Here is a 23096-nt window from a genome sequence, read left to right on the forward strand (position 1 = left end):
TATGTTTGCAATTGGTAAAGACTGTGAAGTGGCTAATGAACGGGAGAGATGCTGTAGTTAACAAAGAAGTGGCTTGAGCATAAGGAGAGGAGTTGGAGGAGGATGGGGAAAGAAGTGAAAGGTGTATTTGAGAGGAGGAGAGGCGAGTAGAACGGAAACATAAAAAAAAAAAAAAGAAAGAAATCAGGGGGAGGCAGGGGGAGGTCAACAGAAGGAGAAGCAGATGCTTGTGCCGCGGATGCCTGTGTGTGAATAATTATCCTGATGAGAATCACCGAGAGCGACACGAAATGTAAAGGATTTGGGGAATACCACACGACACAGAAAAAAATAAACGGACAAAGGATGATTAAGTTGTATACACATACTGTAGTGGAGTGCGTGTTTATGTGGGTTAAGCACTGACTGCTTCTCCTTTATCTGTCTCGTGCTTCCTCCCTCCTCGTCATACATGGCGTGAGAAAGTGGAGCCTCCCTCTCATCTTTTAAAGATGCACCAAGCAGCAGCTACCGAGAGTCAGGCGGAGACTGTATAGGAGAGAAAAGAAAGAAGAAGCACTGAGCACCATCGACTCTATGAAAAACACATAACGCTCCAAATAAACTCTCAACCCTTCAGCTTCTGTCTGCTGAGAGAAAAAAGGACAACAAAAATAAGTGCATCATCATTTTTTTTGTCTCTTTAGATGCCAGTGATAGCTTTCTGTTTCTAGTGTAGCTGATATTTGGACCACTGTGTGCATCCTAATATCAGTAGCCGGCTCCTTTTTGAGATTCTGCCCAGCACAGTGGGATGGCAGCACATCAAAAAACGGAATCAACACCAGTCTCTTTCTTCATGCACTGGTGAAAGAGCTAGATCTGTGTCTCTCTACAATCCACTGCTTTTCCTGAGATTAAAAGACAACACCTGTCTAGTGTTATACACACAGTCACACACCACTTCCATACGCCACTTTGAAAATCACACATTCAACAAAAAAAAAAAAAAAGTTGACCATCATCCTCTCAGTTTAGCGTGTTAGCATGCTATCATTTGCTGATTAGCACTGAAGTGCAGTCGAGACTGCTGGAATAATCATAGTATTAAACTTATTTTGACCTAATGATGGCGCTAAATAAAACATTGAGGGATCATCAAAGTTACAAATCACCCTGAGGGGGATATGAATGCGTCGTGGACCAAATTTTATGGCAATCCATGCAACAGTTGGTGAGACATTTCACCCAAGACCGGAGGCAAAGTCAGGAGATCACTGAAGTCATCAGGAGACGCATAAGAACATGAATATGTGGGGAAATGTTGTAATAATCCAGCAAAGTAGATGTTGAGCTATATTTCAAATACGTTTCCACCACATTTTTAGAAACATAAATATGTTGTTCTATTTTTTTCATTCCTTGCATTGATTCTTTTTTTCAGAGGCAGGCAGGCACTCTGAAGATCCATGAATTGGAAATCAATTGTGGCCAAATTATAAAAAATGTTTCCTACATACGATGTCACTCCTTGTCATTTTATAGATTCTTTCAATATGTGGAATTGCCTCTTGTTGTCCTCTAATGTCTGATAAAAGTCATAAATATTGATTTTTTTTTTTTTTTTAAATAACTGGCCAAACCTTTCCTATCCTTGGTAATTATATTCTTTGATTAGCAATATTATCCAGTACAAGTGCTATACTATGAATACAAATAATTGAAGGATAGTTTAAGGAGAAATGAACGTTTTCAGTGAGCAGTTATTCTCTCTGTTCCCTCTCTTCTGCCTGATGCTGCTGATTTGTAGGTCATGTGTGAGTTTTAGAAATAAACCGTGAGAGTGAGTGAGCGAAGGACTTTTACCCTCTAGTGGTGAGCCTGGGGAAAGGACTGTCAAATGCATTTAGTTGAAAAATATGAATGTCCAATTATCCCTGTTCAGTTGTGCATGGAGGCAGTGACCCAGTTGGAAATCAGTTTTAGATTTCCAAATTTCATATTTTATTCACCAGCAAGTCTGATACAGTCACTCGAGAATGAGAGGCTTATGCTGGACAAGAATGTCAAAGTCCGATGTCACTCTTCCACCGTGCAACTCCTTCAGAATGAAAGGAGCAGACCGAATGGGATGCAGCCGCACATAATGCATTAACAAAGATGTTAGTGAAGTAGAAATGTTACCTTCCTATCAACAGCAATACATTAAAGATCTCTAAAAGGCTTTTTAACACGCTTTTAAAATGATCTGTGCACTTACTTGTGCCAAAACATATAAATTTGGATTCAACTTGGAAATAATCCTGCATACCACTTACTGCGTATATATATTTACATTATTTACATTTCCGTATTAATCATGAATCTTTATTAAATTCCATAAACATACATGATGCTCGGTAAACCACCATGTATAGGTCAAAGGTCAACTGGTGAGTGGACCACCTTAAGAAAGCACACACACACACACACACACACACACAATTCAGTAAAGAAGCCATTCTGTCTCCTAAAATAAATCCATAAAATATTACTCTACAAATAGTGTAAATAATGTCAAATATGCCTATATTTAAAGGCCAAAAGTCAAAGAATAAGACTGACGGGTACAATGGCACAATATTCATAATGTAATGAATGCAGATATTTTTTACCATCCTTGAAATAAACCCTGACTAAAATTAATTTAAGTTATTTACTCTTTAGACCGAAAGCTGAAAATGAAGGTTTTTCTGCATAGATTTAAGTGTGCGGATATCTATTTGACCAGTTATATACTCTGTCAAATAAAGAAAACATCTTTTAGTAGCAAACAATATGTGCAAATCCTGCTAATGTTGCTAAATGAACACTGTAAAAGCTGTTGCATTGGGTATTTTATCGTATAATGACAGTCTTGTCGGTACAGTATAACCCCAGTAAACACACGCACATATGGAACATACCGCAGCTACACATGGTGGACACCAGAGGGAAAATCGAGTTGGTCGAAATTCAGGTTTTCATCTTCAGTGCTAATTAGCATAAATTAATACATCACAGTGTTATCCCTGACCGTCGGGCATCAATAACAACGCTCAACAACTGTGCCTAGTGTTTTTTATCCCCACAGATAGACACAAAAACATGCAAGCACACCAACACAATCACACTTTCACACGCATGCACACAATGACATATGTTGAGAAAAATTGTCAACGGGCTCAATATTTCACAGTTTTGCCTGTTCATATTCCAACACCCAAACTGTGACAGTGTCTTTGGGAAACACTGTCCCTGAGCAGGAGCTGATTTTCTCTCCACTAAAAAAAATAAAATAAACAGGGAAATCTCTCAGCCTGTGAGAAAGCGTGTGGGTGTGAAAGCAAGCAAGAAAGTGGAAGAGAGAACGATATAGAAGAGGGAATATAAGAGACAAAGAGAGGGGAGACAGGGAGGGAATAGGTGCTATTTAAAATGAAGATGATACATGGGATAGTTTTCCATTGCACCTTTGCAGGCTCTCTTGAGACTGGAGAGACTTAACATGTATATGCTCACACATATACGCTCATTTGAAAGCTTCATTTGGCTCAGGAGAGACCGATATGAAGGTTTTCTCTTGAGGTGAAGAGAACGGAAATAGAGTTCAGTCTTGAGCTGCACAATGATCAGGGGAACATTACTCTACTGCAAATAATGCCACACACTTATCAGCAGCTTAGTAAAGTGTGTGTGTGTGTGTGTGTGTGATTTAATTTTTACAACTGCAAACTCATTTCATCGTGGGAGCTCTTCAGCGCTTGCTTTTGGTGTTTATATTGCTATGAGTGTGCATGTGTGGGCAAGCGCTGCAGATTTAAAATTCATAGAAATCACCAAAACATTCTGTACCCGTTTGCTTATTTATGCCGTCTATACATAAAACATGACTGACCCGCTCTTTCATTTCCTCCCGTTTCCCACATTCAATCTAAATTCCAACCAAAAAGGTGACATCCACACAGATCTCACAGAGCAAATAGAGATTTGAAACTATTATATTTACTCAGCCGACATCAGCGGACAGCCCCCTGATTTCCTCATGTGTATTTTGAGTTGATGCCTCAATTGCATCCAAATATCCGTCTCATTTTATACGCCCATCCACTAATTGACAACCATTTACGAATATTATGCATGTGCATTATGCACTACACGATCAAAAGAGTGTAGACACGTACTTTTGGTCTGTGATGTTTTCATGGCTTTAAACCAGCCCTTTAGTTCCAATTCAGGGAAATCTAAATGCCACAGCACACAGTGACATTTTGTGATGTCTTAACTGTGGCAGCAGTTCCAACATGACAAAACACCTGCACACAAAGCAAGATCAGGACAGAAATTATTCTGACAGTTTGGTGTGAAAGAACATGCCTTGGCCTGCATATAGCCCTGACCTCATAACCCCATCCGACACAATGGAGACGAACTGGAGAAACCGACATCAGTGCCTGACCAGGGTCCAAAATCTGGTCCAAAGTCTCCCGAGAAGAGTGGAGGCTATTCTAGCACAATGTGAATGCCCATGGTTTAGGATTGAGATATGGTGGTACAGGTAAGGCGACAGGCGTCCATATACTTTTGTCAATATAGTATACATGTTTTAAGAGTCAAAATGGAAATATTAGGCTTGCAAGTTCCGGTATATTATCTTATAAACACGCAACTTTAATTGCAGAAGCACAACATGAATAGAAACTCTTACTTTTTGGATTTCATTCTCCCGCCTCATCACCTCACACCCTCCATAAACCACACTATGGGCTCCTCCACAGTGACAACATTTTGCTTGTGTCCCTGTTCCACACTTTCCATACTCATGGTCGCCCACCACACCTTGCACATTTCCTCTTCTCTTTATAGTTTTTGACTGTGTGCCCAAACCTCTGGCAACTAAAGCACCTCGGTGGCTTTGGCACAAATGCATTCTCACTGTAACCTCAATCAGTACTGATTCGCTCTTGTCATTTTTAGTCTTTGACCATTTACTAATTTACATCCACCACCATGTTGTGCTTCCACCCTAAGTTTTCCTATTTCTTTTAGATTGAGTGCTTTCTCAAGTTCAACTTCATGTTCTCTTGGGCCTTTTCATTGAACCTTACTATGACAATACATCAGGTCTTTCTCTCTGCCCTCGCTCACATCTCACTCTCTCTCATTATTGTCAGCTCTGGTTCGTGTATTCCTATTCACAGGATTGCCTCAATCCCCCCTAATTCTCTTCTTCACTCCCTTGACAATAATTCACGGAGCAGTCCTGCTCAACCGCCTCCACAAGAAGTTTTAAATTTCGCGCATTATGCCGATTACAATTTCTCGGCTCACGTCCTGCTGATGTCTCCGCCTACTCCCGTGTGCCCAGGAGGACGTTACCTCGTCTCTATCAGTGTTGAGGATCGGCTGAAGGTAAATTTGGGGGTAATATGTGGTCACAATTTATTTGGAAGTTAAACTCGTTCAACCTCATGCAAACTCTAGACGTAAAACGTGTTTGTTTTTCCTGGACCATGAGGTAATTGTTGAAGCAGAGACCAAAGATATCCGTTTACTGGCTAACAATGTGTAATGTAAGCAAATATTAACGTGACTCCAAAAACAACGTGAGCTGACGTTTAATTAAACTTTTAGTTTATTAGATGTGTCTTTAAAATGTGCAACTGTTCATTACTGGCGTCGACAAAGTCAGCCAACTGGGTCCCTTTGAAAAGCGACCGTGTTAGCTCCGTAGCTAGCTAGTACTGGGTGTCACATTGAATGTCGTCCTCCTTTGCTAACCGCTGTAAGTTAATTAACCTAACGTTAAATAACGTTACACTAATATTGGGCTCGTAATAGGTTATTTTCTTACCGACTAATCTTTCTAGATTAGGATTAGGCTAGTCAGTCATTTGGTTTAAAGTTAACAATGGCAGAAAGTAATGAGATAAACAATAATTGAACTAGTCCCGCTCACAGTTATAAAGCCCAATGTACCATCGTTAAAAATGTCTCTTTTTTTGTGCGACCACCTGTCCAAATATCTAAATGCACTATGAATTTTACAAAACAGACAAAATCAACACATCGTCATGATTGAGAATCTGGACACATGTTTCATTAAATAGCATTACAGTAAAAACTTATTTAAAAAAACTACTAAAATTGTTTTAATTGGGTTGAACTCCCTATGACTGTGAAATGAGTGTATATCATCTAATACATCTGACGTGCAACCTCCACGTTAAATACATACAATTATACATATTCAGAAAAGCTCGTTTCACCCAGTTCAGTTCACCTGGTTCGTGTGTGGAATCAGTTTGGTGATCAATTATTGATTTTAAGTTACATGTTCTTCCTGTTGCAGCATGGAAATGCATCATGTCATCTATGTCTGTAAACATTGTTAGGCGTGTAGATTATTTTAAGTATCCTATTGATTGTGTCACAGTTGGCCTTTTGGCACAGTTTACAGCTGTAACCCTCATATCAACTTAAAATCTTTTGTTTCTCTCTACAGGCTTTGTGAAAATCATGGCGGATCAGGAAGCATTGAAGTACAGTCCAAAAAAGGGTGCTGCTAGTCTTCAGTCTCTTCCAGACTTCAACCTCTGCTTGGACCTTCGCCGTCCTCGGGTACAGCCGACAGAGGACGTGTCCGCCTGTAGTGGTGCTACTGGACTGAGGTAATGAAACAGTTGGCAGTGTTGTGGTTAGAGTAATACTAGATAAGGCAAGCTTTATTTATTGCACGTTGTAATTCAGCTTTTGGATGTGCAAATGTTCGTCTACAATCATAAAGACATTTTGAAACATTAGCTGCTTAATTTAATGTTAAATCTTTTTCTCTTTTACGTTACCGTCTTAGGAAAGATCTCCCTGCTTCCGGAGACCACCAGCTCCTCCTCTCCGAAGGAGCAGACGGCCCCAGAATTGAGAGTGCTTTTATCCTAAAACTCAAAGATGAACTTGATTCTGGAGGCATCCTGTTGGGAGATGAGGTAGAGGCAATGTCAGGGTTTTCCACATTTTTGGTGATGTTGTATGACAAAGACCACATGTGAAATGTGTTGGGTTCTTGTCCAGGCTTTCTTCTAGTTATTAGATCATCAGCTGTCACACTCAGCCTCCAGGAGTGTTTTTTTACCAGAATGATTTTGGGTTTTTTTCAGGATGAAGACTCTTATGATGACCTTGATGCCCTGTCTCCCTACGGTATGTCGCCCCCTCCAAGCATACTCTCGGATAAAGAGCTGACCCTGGACCACTTCAAGGACCTGAAGCATCCAGACAAGAGTACGCAGACTGAAGGTTCAGTAGCAGCAGTCCCGCTGTGTGATGTCAGCATTCATTATCTAATCATAACCCGGCTCCCTGTTGCCACATTGTCTCTGGTGCTAGTGTAGCCTACAGGGCAGTGAAGAAGAAGAAGAAGAAGAAGAAGAAGAAGCATCCTCTTCCTCTTTACTATTGGCTTTCCGGTCCCTCCGAGGACCCAGTGGTGGCTTGTTTTGGTCAAGGCTCTTCTCTGGACAGGACAGCAGAGTCATTACACATCTTGAAAATCATCTTTTCATGCCTCCCACTACTCATTTCTAAAAATAATTTTAAAAAGCTTTTGTGGTCCAGTGGAGTTAAAGAGAAAGCACTTATTGTACGATGCTTCAACAAGATTTACAATTACACTTGCAGACCCACTGCTGAATTTACAGGAAAAACAGTTGTTGCATCAGGCAGAAAAAAGCAATACAATTCTGTTATTGCATTTATGGCGGTATATCTTTTTGTACTTAAGTATACAATATATTGTAGCACTGCAAAGCAACAGTCTATACTGCATCACATTCTTATCTGTACCACTTTACTGTCATTTTACAGAGTGAAGCCGTAGCGATAGAAGTAATGAAATGTGGGGGGGGGGGGGGGAAACCTCTTTGAGGCCTTTTTTTTTGAAATCACAATCAATCAACTAGCCGGTACACTGAGTGCAGTAGTCTCTCATGAACATGTTCAAGGCGAGCAGTACTTCTTATCACTCGCATCTGAAAGCGTTTTCAGAACAGCACTAACGTGGTGTTGTCCAAAATCCACTCTGTCCCTCATACGTAGCCGTCTTTTGGTTTTCATTTTTGTCTTCTAGTTTGGCGATCTGACTGGCACCAGAGTCACATGGCAGTAATAAGTAGTGAGACGTTCGACAGCCTGCTGAAGATGTGTCCGGATTTCTACGGCTGCAAGAGCCACATGGCAGCATTTGTCCTGATGAGAGGTGAGCGCCGTAGGTGTGTCAGTGGAATACATGTCTGGATTGGTATTCTATGCATATCTGCTCTGCGTATGGTGGAGCAGACAGACATTACTGCTTCATGTAAGATTTGATTGGCTGTATTAAAAACAAAGTCTCCGTCTACATAGAAGAATATTAAATGGTATTTTGTATAACTGATGCAAAACTGGACGTTTAAATCGGTTTCAGATTGTTTTCTCATAAGAGACACAAGACAGGTTAGATTTATAGAGCACACGCATATAATATATATATATATATATATATATATATATATATATATATATATATATATATATATATATATATAAATAAATAAATAAAGAGAAAGACATTGACTTTAGGACTTAGACGAGACACTTCTGTTGCTTCATGCTCAGAATAGTAACATCGCTGCGTTTATCGCCACGCTTGCCAGTGCCAATCACGATTTTGACATTTGTAATGCCGGAGAGCTGTGATTTCTTTCCATTCTTTATTCAGCGTCTGATCGACGATGACCAACGAGTCCTTCAGGAGGCATTTCACTCCTGCTTGCTTCTTTTTATATTCAATCAACGCTTTTAAAATTGAGTGTTGAACATGTGTCGTCACCGCCGTAGTTAAATGCCCCTTCACGCACCATTTTCCTACAGAAGTGCTGGACACAGCGGGGGGTCCATGCGAGCGTTACATGGTGGTGGCTTTGGGAGCTGGCCGCTCATGCTGCAGCAAGTGGCTTTGCTACACTGGAACAATGGTCCATGACTGCCATGCCATCATCATCGCCAGACGGGCTCTCAAAAGGTGCAAAACTGCTCGTATGACTTTCAACAAGGGGCCCTAATTTACAAAGAAATTATATTTAATACTAATATAATGTATAGAATATTTTCTGCTCTTGCAGGAGCAGGCAGCCTCGATCAGCACGCCGTCCGTCTTGTGCCATTGATGGTGCTTCTGGTGAAAGTGCCGGTGTAAAAGAAAATGTTATTTTCTGTCTTGTGTTCAGGTTCCTGTACAAACAGCTTCTGCTGTTCTTTGATGCCGATCCAGAGGCCAAGGAGAACTGTGTTTTTGAGAGTAGTGCAGACAGCAACCAGCTCCAGCTCAAACCCAAGACCAGTCTGCATCTCTACACCAGTCGGTGTCCTGAAGGAGCGCCTAAGAACTTCTACTTCAAGTACTGTTATTCCCCTCTTTGTGCTTTGCTGATAGCGGTATTGTGTAGTGTGTTTCTGAGATGCCATGGGACGATAGAAATTCCAAAACAGTGGATTTGACTTTTGAGAATAGTAGCATCCTACAAATGTTGTGAAACACGTTATTATTAGCCTGCTGATCATGTTCCGTTCTGTCCTCTTTAGGGGCCCTGTGAATGATATCTGGAGCGCTGTGAAGCTGCAGTATCATGCCAAGGGCCTGCTGTTCCCTGTAGCCGACCTTGACCCAAGTGTGTGGGGTGCCACGGTCTGCTGCATGTCTGGTAGTGACAAATTGTGCCGCTGGACTGTGACTGGGGTGCAGGGCGCATTGCTGAGCCACTACATCCAGCCACTCTACATCAGCAGCATGGTGCTAGGTAAAGTTCAGAGCATATCTAGTGTCTCAACGTGGCGTTTACCTGAGGGGGAACCGGAGGAACGGGTGCTCAGGTTCCGCGATGACGGGCGCTCTCACATGCAGCAACATAAAACTAAAAAACATGCAAGGCCGGCTCGAATCACAACACACACAGAGGGAGAGTGAATTCATCTTACTCCACTATATCTTTCCTCTACAGACAGTCCTTTGATGCTCTGAATATTATATAGAGAGCCTTCAAAGCAACTATTAGAGATTTTAGGTAATGCGCTCATTTTATTATTTCGGCGAGAGTTCTATAAGAAGAAGAAGAAGAAGTTACAGACAGCAGCTTTCTGCTCTCAGCTCAGGAATCGTTCAGAAAGTAACTAATGAAACACGAGTTATGTGATATAACGGAGGTGTTGGTGAGCTTTGGAGGTGCTGGTAGACAGATTTTTTATTACCTTTGGTCTTCATGCTAAGTGAAATTGGCTGCTGGCTGTAGCTTCATGTTTCGCATGCAGACATGAGAGTAGAATTCCTCTGACTCTCGGCAGGAAAGGAAATAAGCATATTTTCCAAAATGTCATTTTAAACTTAAATTTAGTAACTTTAATTCCAGGTAAACAGTAAAGCCTGCTATTTAACATCCAGGTGTTATATTTCCAATGCTGTCCTACAGTAAGTGAGATGTTTTTGAAGCTGTACTAGCTGATAGTCGTCTTAAAGGATTTATTTTCATTGTTATTTGACATGGATTCATTATTTTCACCTGTTTGTAAATGACTGTGCTAATGCTGAGATTTAATTGTTGTTTATTTAGGAGGCCAGCAGCTCTTAAGCGAGGAAGTGTCCGATATCACCAACATGCGACTAGGGGACGGATGGGAAGACATCCTGCCGCCGTCCTACCAAAAACACAACATCTTCTGTCTCTGTGGCGACTACGTGGGGCCTGTTGTGACGTCCCTGCGGCGGCACGACGAGCTCAGCGTCAACTGGTGCCTCGGAGACAAGGACGTCGAAGTTCTGGACTGTGGCAAGGGCTTCGTCATTGATGGGTAAGATACAAAACGCATGTACAATAAATCAAAGAAAACACTAACTTGTCCCTGCCTCAGAAATGTGGGACCTGTACGACATCCCGTACTGGTCTTGCAGAGAGTCTAGAGCTGACTCAGGCTTGCCTCATTCACACTCCTGCAGCCAGTTCCAGGGATGGAGTAGAGAGAACTGCTGGCAGTGCCGGATGCAGTGTGCTTGTTTGACAGTCTCGGTGACGCCTGGGGCTCCTGCCATCTCTTCGGTTTTGAAGCGGCAGACCACTGCTGATGTCCAGAAGCTGGAGTGTGACACAGACGTGGCTCTCACCGGAGGCTGTGTTGTCCTTGAGCAGAGATTACAGCCCAAAAATAGACTTGAGATCCTGCTTGGCGCTCGCAAGTGTTGCTCCGTATTTCAGCTCCTGTCCTGCAGCCCGAACTATTAGCTTTATGGGCGACACCGTGTCAGGACGAGCTCTGCTGGACGTTTCACACAATAACCTATAAATAGGCATAGAAAAAAGAGGCTCCCTGGAAAAGAAGAGAATAAATTTAAGGGCAAGAATACAGGACATGAAGCGTGTAGGGGGGAGGTGAAGAGAAGATGAAAGGATGGTAAGAACACCTACAAATTATAGTGAGAAAACCAAAAGAGAAGCTGCTTCTGTCGTTGAGACTTCTTTCATTTAGTGACGTAAAAGTAGCATGCCCAATCTCTTGAATTCTGCGGAGAAGAATACATTATATGTGGAATGTGTGGTTTAGGAATGAGGAATATAATGGGCTGCAGACATTGTAGTGGTCATGGAGCACTAGTGATTTGACATCAGTCACCCAGCAATCTGCTAATCATCTGCTATCGATGCCGTCGTACTAAATACCACCTCAAAACAGTGTGATCTCACTACTGCTCTGCTCTTCAGGGATCCACTCCAGGGTTTCCCTCAGGACGTTGCTCAGCAGCAGTGGTAGTAAGTGCTGCCTGTGGGAAACGCTGACGTCTCTCAGCCAGACCACACTTTACACGTTTCCTGTAACAGCACAGAAGAATTGTCTTGCCAAACACTTATTTTTTTTTAAAAATATTTAGCCCAGCTGAAGCCATGAAGCAGGGACTGCATCCTCCAAACTAGTGTTGGAGGTGGACAGTGTTAAGAGCAAGGCACTAGCTGCAGTGTATGAACCCACATTTTACATTTTACAGTTTTTAGTCTTACGAGTGGATACTTGGAAGGGGAACCAGCCTCAGTGCTTGCTTCTTTATGAATCCTTGGTGAGGGAGTGTGTGTTACACTTACTACAAAGCACGGAGGCTGGACTTGCTTGTAGCACAGATTAAAAACCACAACAGGATGTATTTGTATCAAATAGTGCAACTGGATCCAATATGCCGTCAAATCATGTCTGTATCTCAAGTAAGATGGATGTAAATTCAACAACACGTGATGTAAATAGTGCAGGATTGAAGAATCTCTAACAACAGGCTTTGTTGTGAGGTTGGATCATATATAATACGGTGTATGAAAGTATAGGGAAGCATTCACTGGACTTTCTTTGTTTCCCAGCTCTCCGACTGCGAGTGGGCCGGGCTTCTCCAGCAGACTTTGCAAGAGAGCCCTCTACAGCTATTTCCTCAAAGTCGCGCGGCTGGGTGGGCCGAGCTATCTGAGCGATCTCCCCACCTACCACAGCGTCAAGGTGCGTGTCCGCTGTAGATGATTACACGAACGCTCAGTGCTCCGTGAGAGAACTGTGAAGCTATACGTGTGGTTATGGTTTTCTTAAATTCTTTTCTAACGTTGCATCTTTGCAGTTCTTAAACGCATGTGATGCATGAGGTTGTCGTTTGCTTTATAGGTGGAAGCCACCGTCTACCAGACGGTCAAAGATCTGGTCAAGCAGCGGTTTCTGAGCAACCGCGCAGGTCCCTGGTATTCCAAAAAGCTGGTGGACTGCTTTAGCTCTTGAATGTGCTCTTCGGTAACATTGCATGAAGAAGTTTAAGTTCCTCTCGAGAGATTGTTTCCTGCTGTTTACTGTTTACTTCATTTATAACCTTTTAACAGTAAGTTTAGTTTTGTTCATGTATAGTGTTTCTCCTTTCGGTTTGTGTAGGTGTGAGAGAAAAATAAAGGAGAATCCTGCTGTTGTGCACCACAGTGAAGTAGTCCGTTTGAATGGGTTGTGGGTGGAAAAACGTGGTTTATAGGCAAACCCTTTATTTCTCTTTTCGTCAAGTAGAATTGAGCTGCATTATCTCCCATTTGTGTCAATGTGCCAACCAATTAATCAACCAGTCAGGAGCTGAATAACCACAGATGACAGAATGTCCTCTAGTTTTTATTGCACTGAGATTTTTTTTAAAAAGGTTATAAATCCTTTTCCCAAATAAGTAAAATGCAATGTTTTCTTTCTTTAGTCTCAAATTTCGTAACTTTTCCCTTTATTCACAGACTATCTGATCATTGACAGTACACAGTATTTTGTATCAATATTATAAGCAGGGTTTTACACATTTTGCCTAAAGTAGTAGTTATTTTGTTTTAACTTATTGTGAAGTAAATGTTGATTGCAGTGTAATAGCTATAGAAAAATGACACCATCAGTACTTTGCACTTCTCTCTGCCACCGGGAAAGATCAGCTGTTGCCAGCCTCCTGGTTAGCATTACATTGAGCAGGTGTTCAGGTCGTACAGTCGATATAGAAACACTAGCAAAGGATATCCAAATAAATAATAACTGTCAAACTTTATGGAGAAATTCATGCAGTATGGAGTTACGTCTCTACGATGCTACCGATCGACTCCAACCAATGCCAGTGGCTTATTTAAAACATATTTCGGACCATCGCATGTTTGTGTGTCAGAATTGACATGAACACTTCAGCCGTCGCATGCAGCGATGGATGGATGTGTAATCATCTCACTGAAGTGAGTAAAGAATGACTGCGTCGTAGTTTCTTGGTTTACACATTTACGGTCACAAATCGAGGTGAAAAGGGAACACAGCGAGCCTTGCGTCATCTTAAATTCAAATTTGTATTATTCCCTCAGACAAACTGATACCACCGTCCATTGTCACCATGGCTCCACTCACCAGTTGCTTGGCAACCAACTCCTCCTTGGAACGGATGCAACTACTCATGTCTAAATAATTACAGGCTCTTTTACAATATTTAGCAAAAAATGAAAAGAAAACAATAGAATTTGCGTGGTAACATTTTCTAATGAAGCTGCAACACAAAAGAATTAATGTCACATCTCTGGTCTTTATTGAAGCACAATATACGTTCATGCCGCCGTCTCAGTTTAACATTTCATGATAGTTTCTGGGATCTGCATGTGTCTGTATGCAAATGCTCTTGTCTGCACCTGTGAGTTTTATCTTTGTTATTGCTGGCCAAGCAAGTGGTTCTTCCAGCCAGGCGTGGGGTTCACCCCCCTCTGGGAAGGCAGCGCTTCTGGACCGGAGGTGCTTCTCTGGGCCCGAGGGAGAGCCAGGGAATTCACAAAAAGGCCTAAAAGATAATTAAACATCCGCAAACAACTTAGACGTGGAAAAACAAGACGTGTGTGGTTTGAGAATACACGCCTGGGAGTTCGGGCGTTAAAACTTAAATCGAGCTGTCGGATGGTGAAGGAAACCTTTAAGAGATAACAATGATGTCCTTTTAGGCTCGATTAGCAGGGCGTTCATGTCATTATTTAACGTCGGCGCAGTCTCATTAATGAATGCAGTGACCTTCACACTGATTCTGGCAGCCGAGGCACTGTGATGTCAGACTAAATCTGTGATCATTATTTCATATGAATCTTAAATGTCTTATTATAGAGTAGAATTAAGTTTAATCTTAAAAGAAAAGGAAAAAAACAACAACCTGTGGCTGTTTTTCTCTCAAAAACACATTTTTACAAATTAGCTTTTATCTACGTATTCAATGTTGTGTCACTGTGGAACTTGGCGTCTATTTAGCTTGTAAGTGTGCTAAAATGACGTCGGTGTTGATAGACTGATGGTTATGAATGAAGTGAGGATGTGTGTTGCTTTGGAGTGAGGCGTTGCTTCCTTACCCAGGTCTGGTCTCTTGCAGGACGAGTTTCTCTGGCTGGAGTCGGAGGAAGCCGATGTGCTCTCTGTGGAGCTGGACTTGACTGAGCAGGCCGAGGGTACTGGTGCTCTTGGAGGATCTGATTTGGGTTTGGCTGCGACTCCAACTGATGCAGAGTTGCTCCACTCTGGACGACAACAACACCAAACACATAGCAGAAATCAAGCCCATGAGTTGCCTGTATTGCAGTTGATTAACCTCTTGAGGGTTAATTCTGCTTTTCAGTGATTATGTAATATATCTTCAAGTGACCATCAAAGTGACTTGAGTGATCAAATGCCATCACACCGCGTGTGGCTGCCATACCAGAATACTCTTCGAGTCGGAAACGCCCGAAGCAGAGGTGAATCCTCCACTGTTTCCGGACATTTTCCTTCATCAGACAGTGGAAGAGGAAGATGAAAAGTCCTGGAATACAGAACAGAAGAGGCATACGCTGATGAGCTTTGAAGAACAAGATTGGAACCTTGATTTGTTTAGTTTTTTTGTCCCTCCGCAGTTATGTCTAAAGTCCACTTGAGCAAGGCATTTCCGTCCCAGAAGTAAAAACTGGCGGGCTTTTGTTGCGTCACTCTCGGATGAAAAAGAAAGCAATATAACAAAGACCAGTCGAGGTAAAGGCTGTTGAGAAATAGTTGCATCATTCAGCCTGATTCCCTTCTCTTTTTTTTTTAAATCTGATTTCTTTTGAACTGTGAACATGAAGTGGAATGTTGAGGAATACTGCATTTGTGGATAGCAAACACTTCACTCAATTTATCTACCGGTATATCACTCACACATGCCACTTAAGAACAAGTCTGTTTGTACGAATGGTCCTTACATGAAGCACATTCGCTCTGCTGACATATTTAGATACATATATTATCCAGCATGGCTTTCGGGGAGTGTATCTGAGCAAGAAAAGTAACTACAACCTTGGAGGGTGTTGAGTCCAGCGAAAAGGTACAGCATAACTACTCTGGCTGGTCCCCAGGTCCAGAAGCCAACAGTCCATGTTAGTCCTAGTAACAAGGTGAGACTGGCAACTCCCTTCAGGTCATGCATGACTCCGCTGCGGGTCCCAGCCGGGCTATTGACTTGCATGTGGCGAATCTGGATCAGCACCACCGCAAAAACCTGAAAGAAGCATTACAAGGAAACAATAATGTAATAAAAGATAAGTATGCAAGTGCTCTTGGATGAGAGATTTGACGGAGGATTGTTGAGTATTGTTAATAGTGAGTCATGCCAGGCTGCAAGGCGTGATCTGTTTATTTTGAGGTTATTAAATGTATATGCTGCTGTGGCTGCTTAATTGTAGATATTCCTTCTTAAAAGGAAGGTAATTAGGAGAATATATATATATTTACCACTAAAATGTGAACATAGCCCAGTGTTTAACTGTATGAAATTGAATTAAAATGTTGAAATGATTTACCGCAGTGTTGAAGAGAAAGACCAGCACAGCATAGGCAACGACAGACACGTAGAACGTCACATCGTCCTGAAGCCAACAGCTGAGGGAACAATGGTCTGGATGATTAAAGGGAAAGTAACCAGCAGGAAGGACTGCAAACCTTTTTCACAACCACAAAAAAAAGCAGTTGAATCAAAAGGTTGATTTCACGTCACATGACCTTCAGTGTGGCACTTCTACATGTAAGACCGGCTCGATCTGTTCGCTGAAAACATTAACAACGCTGTGAAGCAAAATGTGACTTACTGTATATCTAAGGGGGAAAAGTATGCTTAAAATGTGTGGGCTGACACCATGTAGAAAGTAAATCTAATCAAATAAGAAGACAAATGATAAAAAAAAACATGCAGTATTTCTGGCAGTTTGAATAATTCCCGTTTATTACGTTAGTTGCTTTTGGATGTTAGTTGGTATTTGCTTTCACAGTTAGTGACAAAATAATACAATATTATACATCTAAATATAATATATACTTCATTCTACAAGTTTAACCGCTGGGGACACGATATTTGTACTGCTGATTGAAACCTGTGTTTTCAAATAAGCCTCAAGACAAAATGTCAAATGAATATAAGATGAAGCAAATCTCACAAGTCGTCAGAGTTGTCTAAAGGCGCCAAGCTCTGCTGACCGCCGTAGGCCTCTCTGTCCACGAGGAGCACTATGGTGCAGATCACCAGAGGAATCCCTGGAGGAACAGTTCAAACACGTTCATAGCACATTGTTATCATGACAGGGTTACAATTATTGACCAATAATGAGTGTGACACCGTTTTGGCCGGCAGCGGACTTCAAAGTGTCCGTTGAACACGTGACTCACCCCATCCCAGAGCACAGAACTTGAGGATGTAAGAGGGCACGTAGACATTGAAGACTTTGACGAGTGCAAAGTACATGTTAACGGCCTCTAATCCCATCCAGGTGAACGACGCCAGGAGGAAGTAGTGCAGCATGGAAGCGACAGCCACACAGAGGCCATATACACCCCAGGAGGACAGCCAGGAGTTGACCAGAAACACGAAGTTCAAGCCCAGCAGTGCCAGGGAGAGGTTGATGAGGATCTGAGAGGGGTAGTCCCGACGAAGCTTTCTGAGAAGGAGACGGAGATAAAGCACAGGGGAGGAAAATGCAAGTGTTCATGTGGTTATACTTCAATTGTTGCTGTTATCCAATTAAGGACAGAGTGTTGGGTATTTCAGTATGGCCCAAATGTATCTGCATTAGTGTCGACATGACCTTTAAGACCTGTCAACGGGTTAACAGTCTGCATGTAAACACAGCCGGTGTACAACAAGGAGGAAACATTTGTGAAATAACGACTCAGCGGTTGGAGTCTCACTCGAAGGCTGTGTAAGTGAGAACAGTGATTCCCAAGAACACCGATGAGACTCCGCAGCCAGCGTAGGTGATAATGGTCAGGATCTGCTCATTAGCCGCGTCCACCGGAGTCCTGGAGACATCCTAGACACAAACAACACACGACACGGATTTGTAAGAATGGCTGTATTTATTTCCCCAATGTGCCACAAATAACTCTCACAGACACAGATAGCACAGGAAACACAGTAACTGCTCCTGTCTAACAGTACTACCAAGGATAAACTAGCATGATGACTACTCAAATATCCAGCTTACTCTAGTGTGTGTAAATTATATACTATACTCAAGGTTGTGCTTAATTTCAAAGCAATGTGTCTTTGCTATTTGTAAAAAAAAAATTAAAAAAAACACACACCAGAGAAAAGGAAGCACATCCCACAAAGACTTGGGTCTAATCAAAAATAATGAATTTGGGTCAGACGTAGCTGGAAAGTAGTTCATTTATATATGTTGTGCTTTGATCTCCCTCTGCTGGCAAATTGGAGTTGAACCACTTCCCCACTTCATAGAGCTATGGACTGCAGTCGCTCTAAGGGTCAAAAACAAGAATAATAATAATGCATACCAGAAGAACTCCGAAGTGCGTGAGATGATCACACACGCACGTTGTGTAATCGGAGCTGCTGTTGTATTTCCTGCAGCCGTAATCGTCCCAGCCTCCCCGTCCATCTAGGTGATGACACAGACATTTAGTACCACACAGTTCATCCGGCAATAGAAGTGATCATTTAGGGCAGGACCTACTGTTTTTATTGAAGTTCCAGTACACACACTGCACTTCCTTATCAAGCTTCAACAGAGATGGAAATGAGAAGCTTTTGTTAATCAAACGCATCCATTCATCGTATTAGCAGCAGTGTAAGCAGCGGTAGCGCTGTAACAGTTCTATGTCGTGTTTTAAAGGGAGAGTTGATCCTACGATATTGGGTACAAGATGGTGGAGCGTGACTTTGACATCTTCATCCAGGTCTTTGATTGGGGAGCTGGCGTTGGTCACACTGGCTGACACCACAAAGGTGTTGAGGCTCTGCTCCTTTTGGCTGCTCTGAAAATAATAACACAATGCAATGTGCAAGTTTGCCTCTCTGAATATAACCGCGCGCGCCATGTACCGTTAAAACACTGATGTTTTCAAATAAATATTCTGATTGAATTGCATGCTTTCTCGTTTTCTTTAACAGATACACACAAAGCAGTACCTTGAAGAGCCTTGGGATGCCGAAGAACTGAAACTTCACCCTTGGTGGGCTCTGGCTGGAGCCGATCTGTGGGAAGCTGTGCTGCAGGGCAGACGGCAGGGAGATGAAAGCCACCGTGCCGTTGAAGGGACACCTGTTGATGAATATCTACCACATGAAGAGACATCTCTTAATTCCCTCCTAAGCTCAGACTGCATTAATTAACAGCAACAGTCAATGTGATAGAGGACATCGTTGGTTGTTGTTACTTCACTAACCTCAGGCTTTGTGCCCGCGCGGTCAGAAGACACTCCGAATGTCAAACTGCTAAACTGTCCAGGAACTACATCCACCACTGACATAGCAATAGCGGGAGCAGCCAGGGTGAAGGAGCCCTGGTAGTCCACCATCTTGTCTCCTACCGCATCTGTTATATTTAGGATACTGGAAGGGAAGACCAGAGGAGGGTGAACGGATGATAAGCAGAGAGATTAATAAGATCTCCCCAGTTTCCCATCCTCACGTGTTAGTAAAAGGTAGCAGGTTGCTGTCAGATTCCAGTATGTCAGAGATGGTGTTGATTAGAGCTTGGCCCAGTTTTGGTGTGACCCGACATAGGTTGACAACGTCCTCCAGCTTGTTGAGGACTGTGAGCAGCTCCTGGTAGTTGAGTGTGGAGTGGTTTCTCAGTAAACCCTCAATCATCACCACCACGTCCAGCGCATTGTCTGCAGATAAATGATACAACTGGTTGCGTTTGTTTTTTTAGAGCACCATCATGGACTAAGTCCTGACCTGTTCATGTGCAAAACAAAACTAGGCAATGCTGTAATATCTCTTCCCTGGCTGGCATACATCAGTGATGTCATTATGGATTTTTATCATTAATCTTTAAACCGACGTAAGACTGACACACGAAGTAAAAAGGTGTGTAACAGACCAGCAGTGACTTCGACATGATCCAGATCAGGGATGGCTTCCACCACCAGGTGACAGTCCTCCAGGTCTGGATCCATCCAGTGGGTACTGAGGCACAGTTTACTGTCAGGCAAACAGGTGGTGAGAGGACAGAGAGAGGGCCTCAAAAAAAACAGTTTCGCTTATTTATCTTACAAGAGATGCATCTACTTTTTTGTAGTCGGTAATTGAAATGTTCATGGTACGTTTTTGCAATCTATGCTTCTCCGAGTCTTGCTTTAGTAGAACATGCATCTCGAAGACAGAGCTCAGACACCTGGGAGGTGTTTGATCCGGGGAATCACCCATCAGTTAACTCCAATCTTTAATGACGCCCACCTCTTGATTAATGATTTTACAGCACAGCTTTCTACAGGTCATGAGCAGCAATCAATACACAGTGTCACACTGTGTCAACACACAGAGTCTTGAACACAGTGACACAGCCAAATGAAAATATATACCAACGGATGTAATCAATAAACCCAAAAGGCCTGTATTTATTCATGTCGACCGTCAACCAGCTACAATCACGCACTCTTCTCTCAGCATGAACGTATGATGAATTGTTTGCAGGTAATGAGTTCAGTGATAATAGTAAGTAATAGTAGGAGTAATCTTTACAAGTTTGATCAAAACATCAGTGATGAATGAGGATTCAGCCGATAACTCTTGCTTCAAAGTTCTAAATAATAAGAATCAACCCTGCAACTGGTAGACATAAAACAAGTTCATTTAGTTCTACTTAAAGGGTCCTCAGGTAAACACCGTTACCTCCGTCAGCACCGTTGCCGTTGTTTGAACTGTTTGTGCCGTTAGCACCGTTAGCTTCTAGCCAGCCGGCTCAGCTGTCACCATGTTGAGGCCTGAGATATCCTATGAATTTCGTATTGAGTACTTTAAGTAAAATGTCAGACATGTGACAGTGCTTCCATTTCAGCAGGAAATTGTAATGAGGAATGCAAAAAAACTATTATTTTCACTAATATTTAGTCTTTATATTATTTAATAAGAGTAAATGAACTCTATTTAATGACAATGTTGGAAAATGTCCATCACAATTTGTCAGAGCCAAAAGTCGTGTCTTTGCTTATTTTGTGCAGCCAACAGTTATTAAATCAAAAAATATTAAATATCTAATGACCAAACACAGAAAAGTAGCATTTCTTCACATTTGAGGAGTACTATTACTACTACTACTAATACTAATAATAACCTTCTATTAAAATGAAATAGCACTAGTAATATTGTTTTCACAACTTGGAATTTTGTTTGTTTATTCAAAGACCCTGGACGGTCACATTTGTCTCATTTGGTTTTCTCCCACAAACCAAAGACATGCCAGTCAGGTATATCAGTAGTAATGGTTGATGTCACGTTGTGCTCTTGTTCTAGCTGTGAATCTGTTATGCACCTGTAACTATAATTGAGCAGGCAAGTATCAAAAATGAAGAAATAAACTGCCTGTGCGCTCACCAGAGCCGAGTGGCGGAGCGGTGAGGGTTTTTCGGGCACGGCCGAGTTGGATTTTTTCCTCCTGAGGTGTCGGGCCACTCAAACAGTCCTTTCCTCGTCTGGTGGGTTTCTGCGTTGCACTTTAATATCACTAAAACAGGGTGAGAGGGTGTAGAAATAGAGGACAACCTCTAGTCTTTACTTAACAGAACTTGATATCAGTAGTTAAACGTAATATTTATTCAGTTTCAGATTTTTATACCGTGAAATCTTTTATGGAATCTGAACCTTACTCACATATTCGACTTATCTGTATGTCCTCAGTTGTTATGTGGATGGATCCGTTGTTATAAGGCGTCAGCAGAAGGCGTCGTATCTGCTCTTCCATTTCCTCTGTGTCCGACAGCGACATCATGACCCGAACCTGGAAAATACAGCTCTCTCTGCAGTCAGTAAGAGAGTTAGTCATGGGTTACAAAAAGCTCCATATGAGTTGCTCATAATACAACTTTTCAGGCAGTAAAAATTTTTTTTTTTTTTAAATGGATATATTTGGTTTATGAATTGAAAAGCTAAATTTAACGTCACAAATGAGGGTGCAGTGTGACAAAGTAAATATGTCTTTTAAAGCAACCCTGCTACTGTGTCATTATTGCCTTATTGTGCGTCTTCCACTACGTGCGTTCATTTCCCTTCAGTTTAATTTGTTGGTAACGTAAGTGAAATTGTGTAGAGCTGCATGATCCATACCTTGAAACTCTGCGCACGAGCACCTGGGAAAAAATACAAATATTGACACAGCTTTAAAGCTGGAGGGAAATAATAATTCAATTCAAGGCAGAACATACAAGAGTTAAACCAGAACATACAAGAGTTAAACCAGAACATACAAGAGTTAAACCAGAACATACAAGAGTTAAACCAGAACATACAAGAGTTAAACCAGAACATACAAGAGTTAAACCAATGCCTACCAGCACATTTCACAGTGCTAAGAGTCTCAGAATCATGCTAAAGTTGTGAAAATTGCATTTACTGCGAGTTTTATTTGTGACATCAAAGCTTTTTTTATGTTTACTTACTCCGTCAGATGTCGAGAGGATTGACCGCGGTTTAGGATGATGTCTGGAAGTGAGATCAGTCACTAAATAAAATTCTTCACGTTGAAATCAGACTGTGTGATATTTCTGGAAAAGGATGGTGCGTTGAGTTAGTGTGGCAGCTACATCGCAGACTGTACCTTCGAGCTTTGGGCAGCAGCTGGAGGTCAAGCACCATCATCATGTCGTCGGGTAGACTGGAGTTGAGCTGCGGAGGATCAGAAGGTCACATTTAAGACAAATCTTTGTTATATCCCTAAAACTTAAAGAGTTATTTTTGTTCTGTCAGACATACCCAGGTGGAAAGAATCTGCCCTGGGTCACAGTCTCCCGTTATGGAAACATTCACCTTAACCTCAAAAAACAGCTCTGCAGAGGGCACCCGGACAAAACAAACACTCAGGCATCCAGTAGGGTACAGCTCCAATCAAATCCTCTAACAATCCAACACAAAACTGTGACGGAGAGCGTTTCTGTGACTGTATCAGACTGACCGGAGATATTTGCAGGGTTTGTCGTGAAGGCGGTGGCTGTGGCCACATTGGTAGAGGCACCTGTGATGGTGCTCGTGGTGGTGATGGATGTTGTGGGTTTAAATGTGG

At 42.0% G+C, this 23096-nt stretch overlaps 2 protein-coding genes across 2 annotated transcripts; one reads left to right on the forward strand and one right to left on the reverse strand.

Moving 5' to 3' along the window:
* Positions 1-6516: 6516 nt before the first annotated feature.
* Positions 6517-12825, forward strand: adad2 (adenosine deaminase domain containing 2). The gene is made up of 8 exons (XM_076101241.1): positions 6517-6652; positions 8123-8251; positions 8905-9055; positions 9261-9431; positions 9616-9830; positions 10641-10875; positions 12423-12555; positions 12715-12825. Exons 1-8 carry the CDS (start codon positions 6517-6519, stop codon positions 12823-12825), a joined length of 1281 nt encoding a protein of 426 aa, XP_075957356.1.
* Positions 12826-14246: 1421 nt separating this feature from the next.
* On the reverse strand, positions 14247-19998 carry adgrg4b (adhesion G protein-coupled receptor G4b). Its single transcript, XM_076101405.1, has 15 exons — positions 19923-19998; positions 19506-19710; positions 19261-19426; positions 19004-19150; positions 18736-18849; positions 18549-18594; positions 18370-18473; positions 17764-17885; positions 17245-17513; positions 17016-17112; positions 16386-16464; positions 15883-16084; positions 15272-15373; positions 14928-15092; positions 14247-14374 (listed from the first exon to the last, which is right to left on the reverse strand). The coding sequence occupies exons 1-15, from the start codon at positions 19996-19998 to the stop codon at positions 14247-14249; spliced, it is 2022 nt and encodes a 673-aa protein (XP_075957520.1).
* Positions 19999-23096: the final 3098 nt, after the last annotated feature.

This window comes from Anarhichas minor, unplaced genomic scaffold, assembly GCF_050575085.1.
Source record: "Anarhichas minor isolate MPS153535 unplaced genomic scaffold, ASM5057508v1 ptg000027l, whole genome shotgun sequence".
Lineage (NCBI taxonomy): Eukaryota > Metazoa > Chordata > Actinopteri > Perciformes > Anarhichadidae > Anarhichas > Anarhichas minor.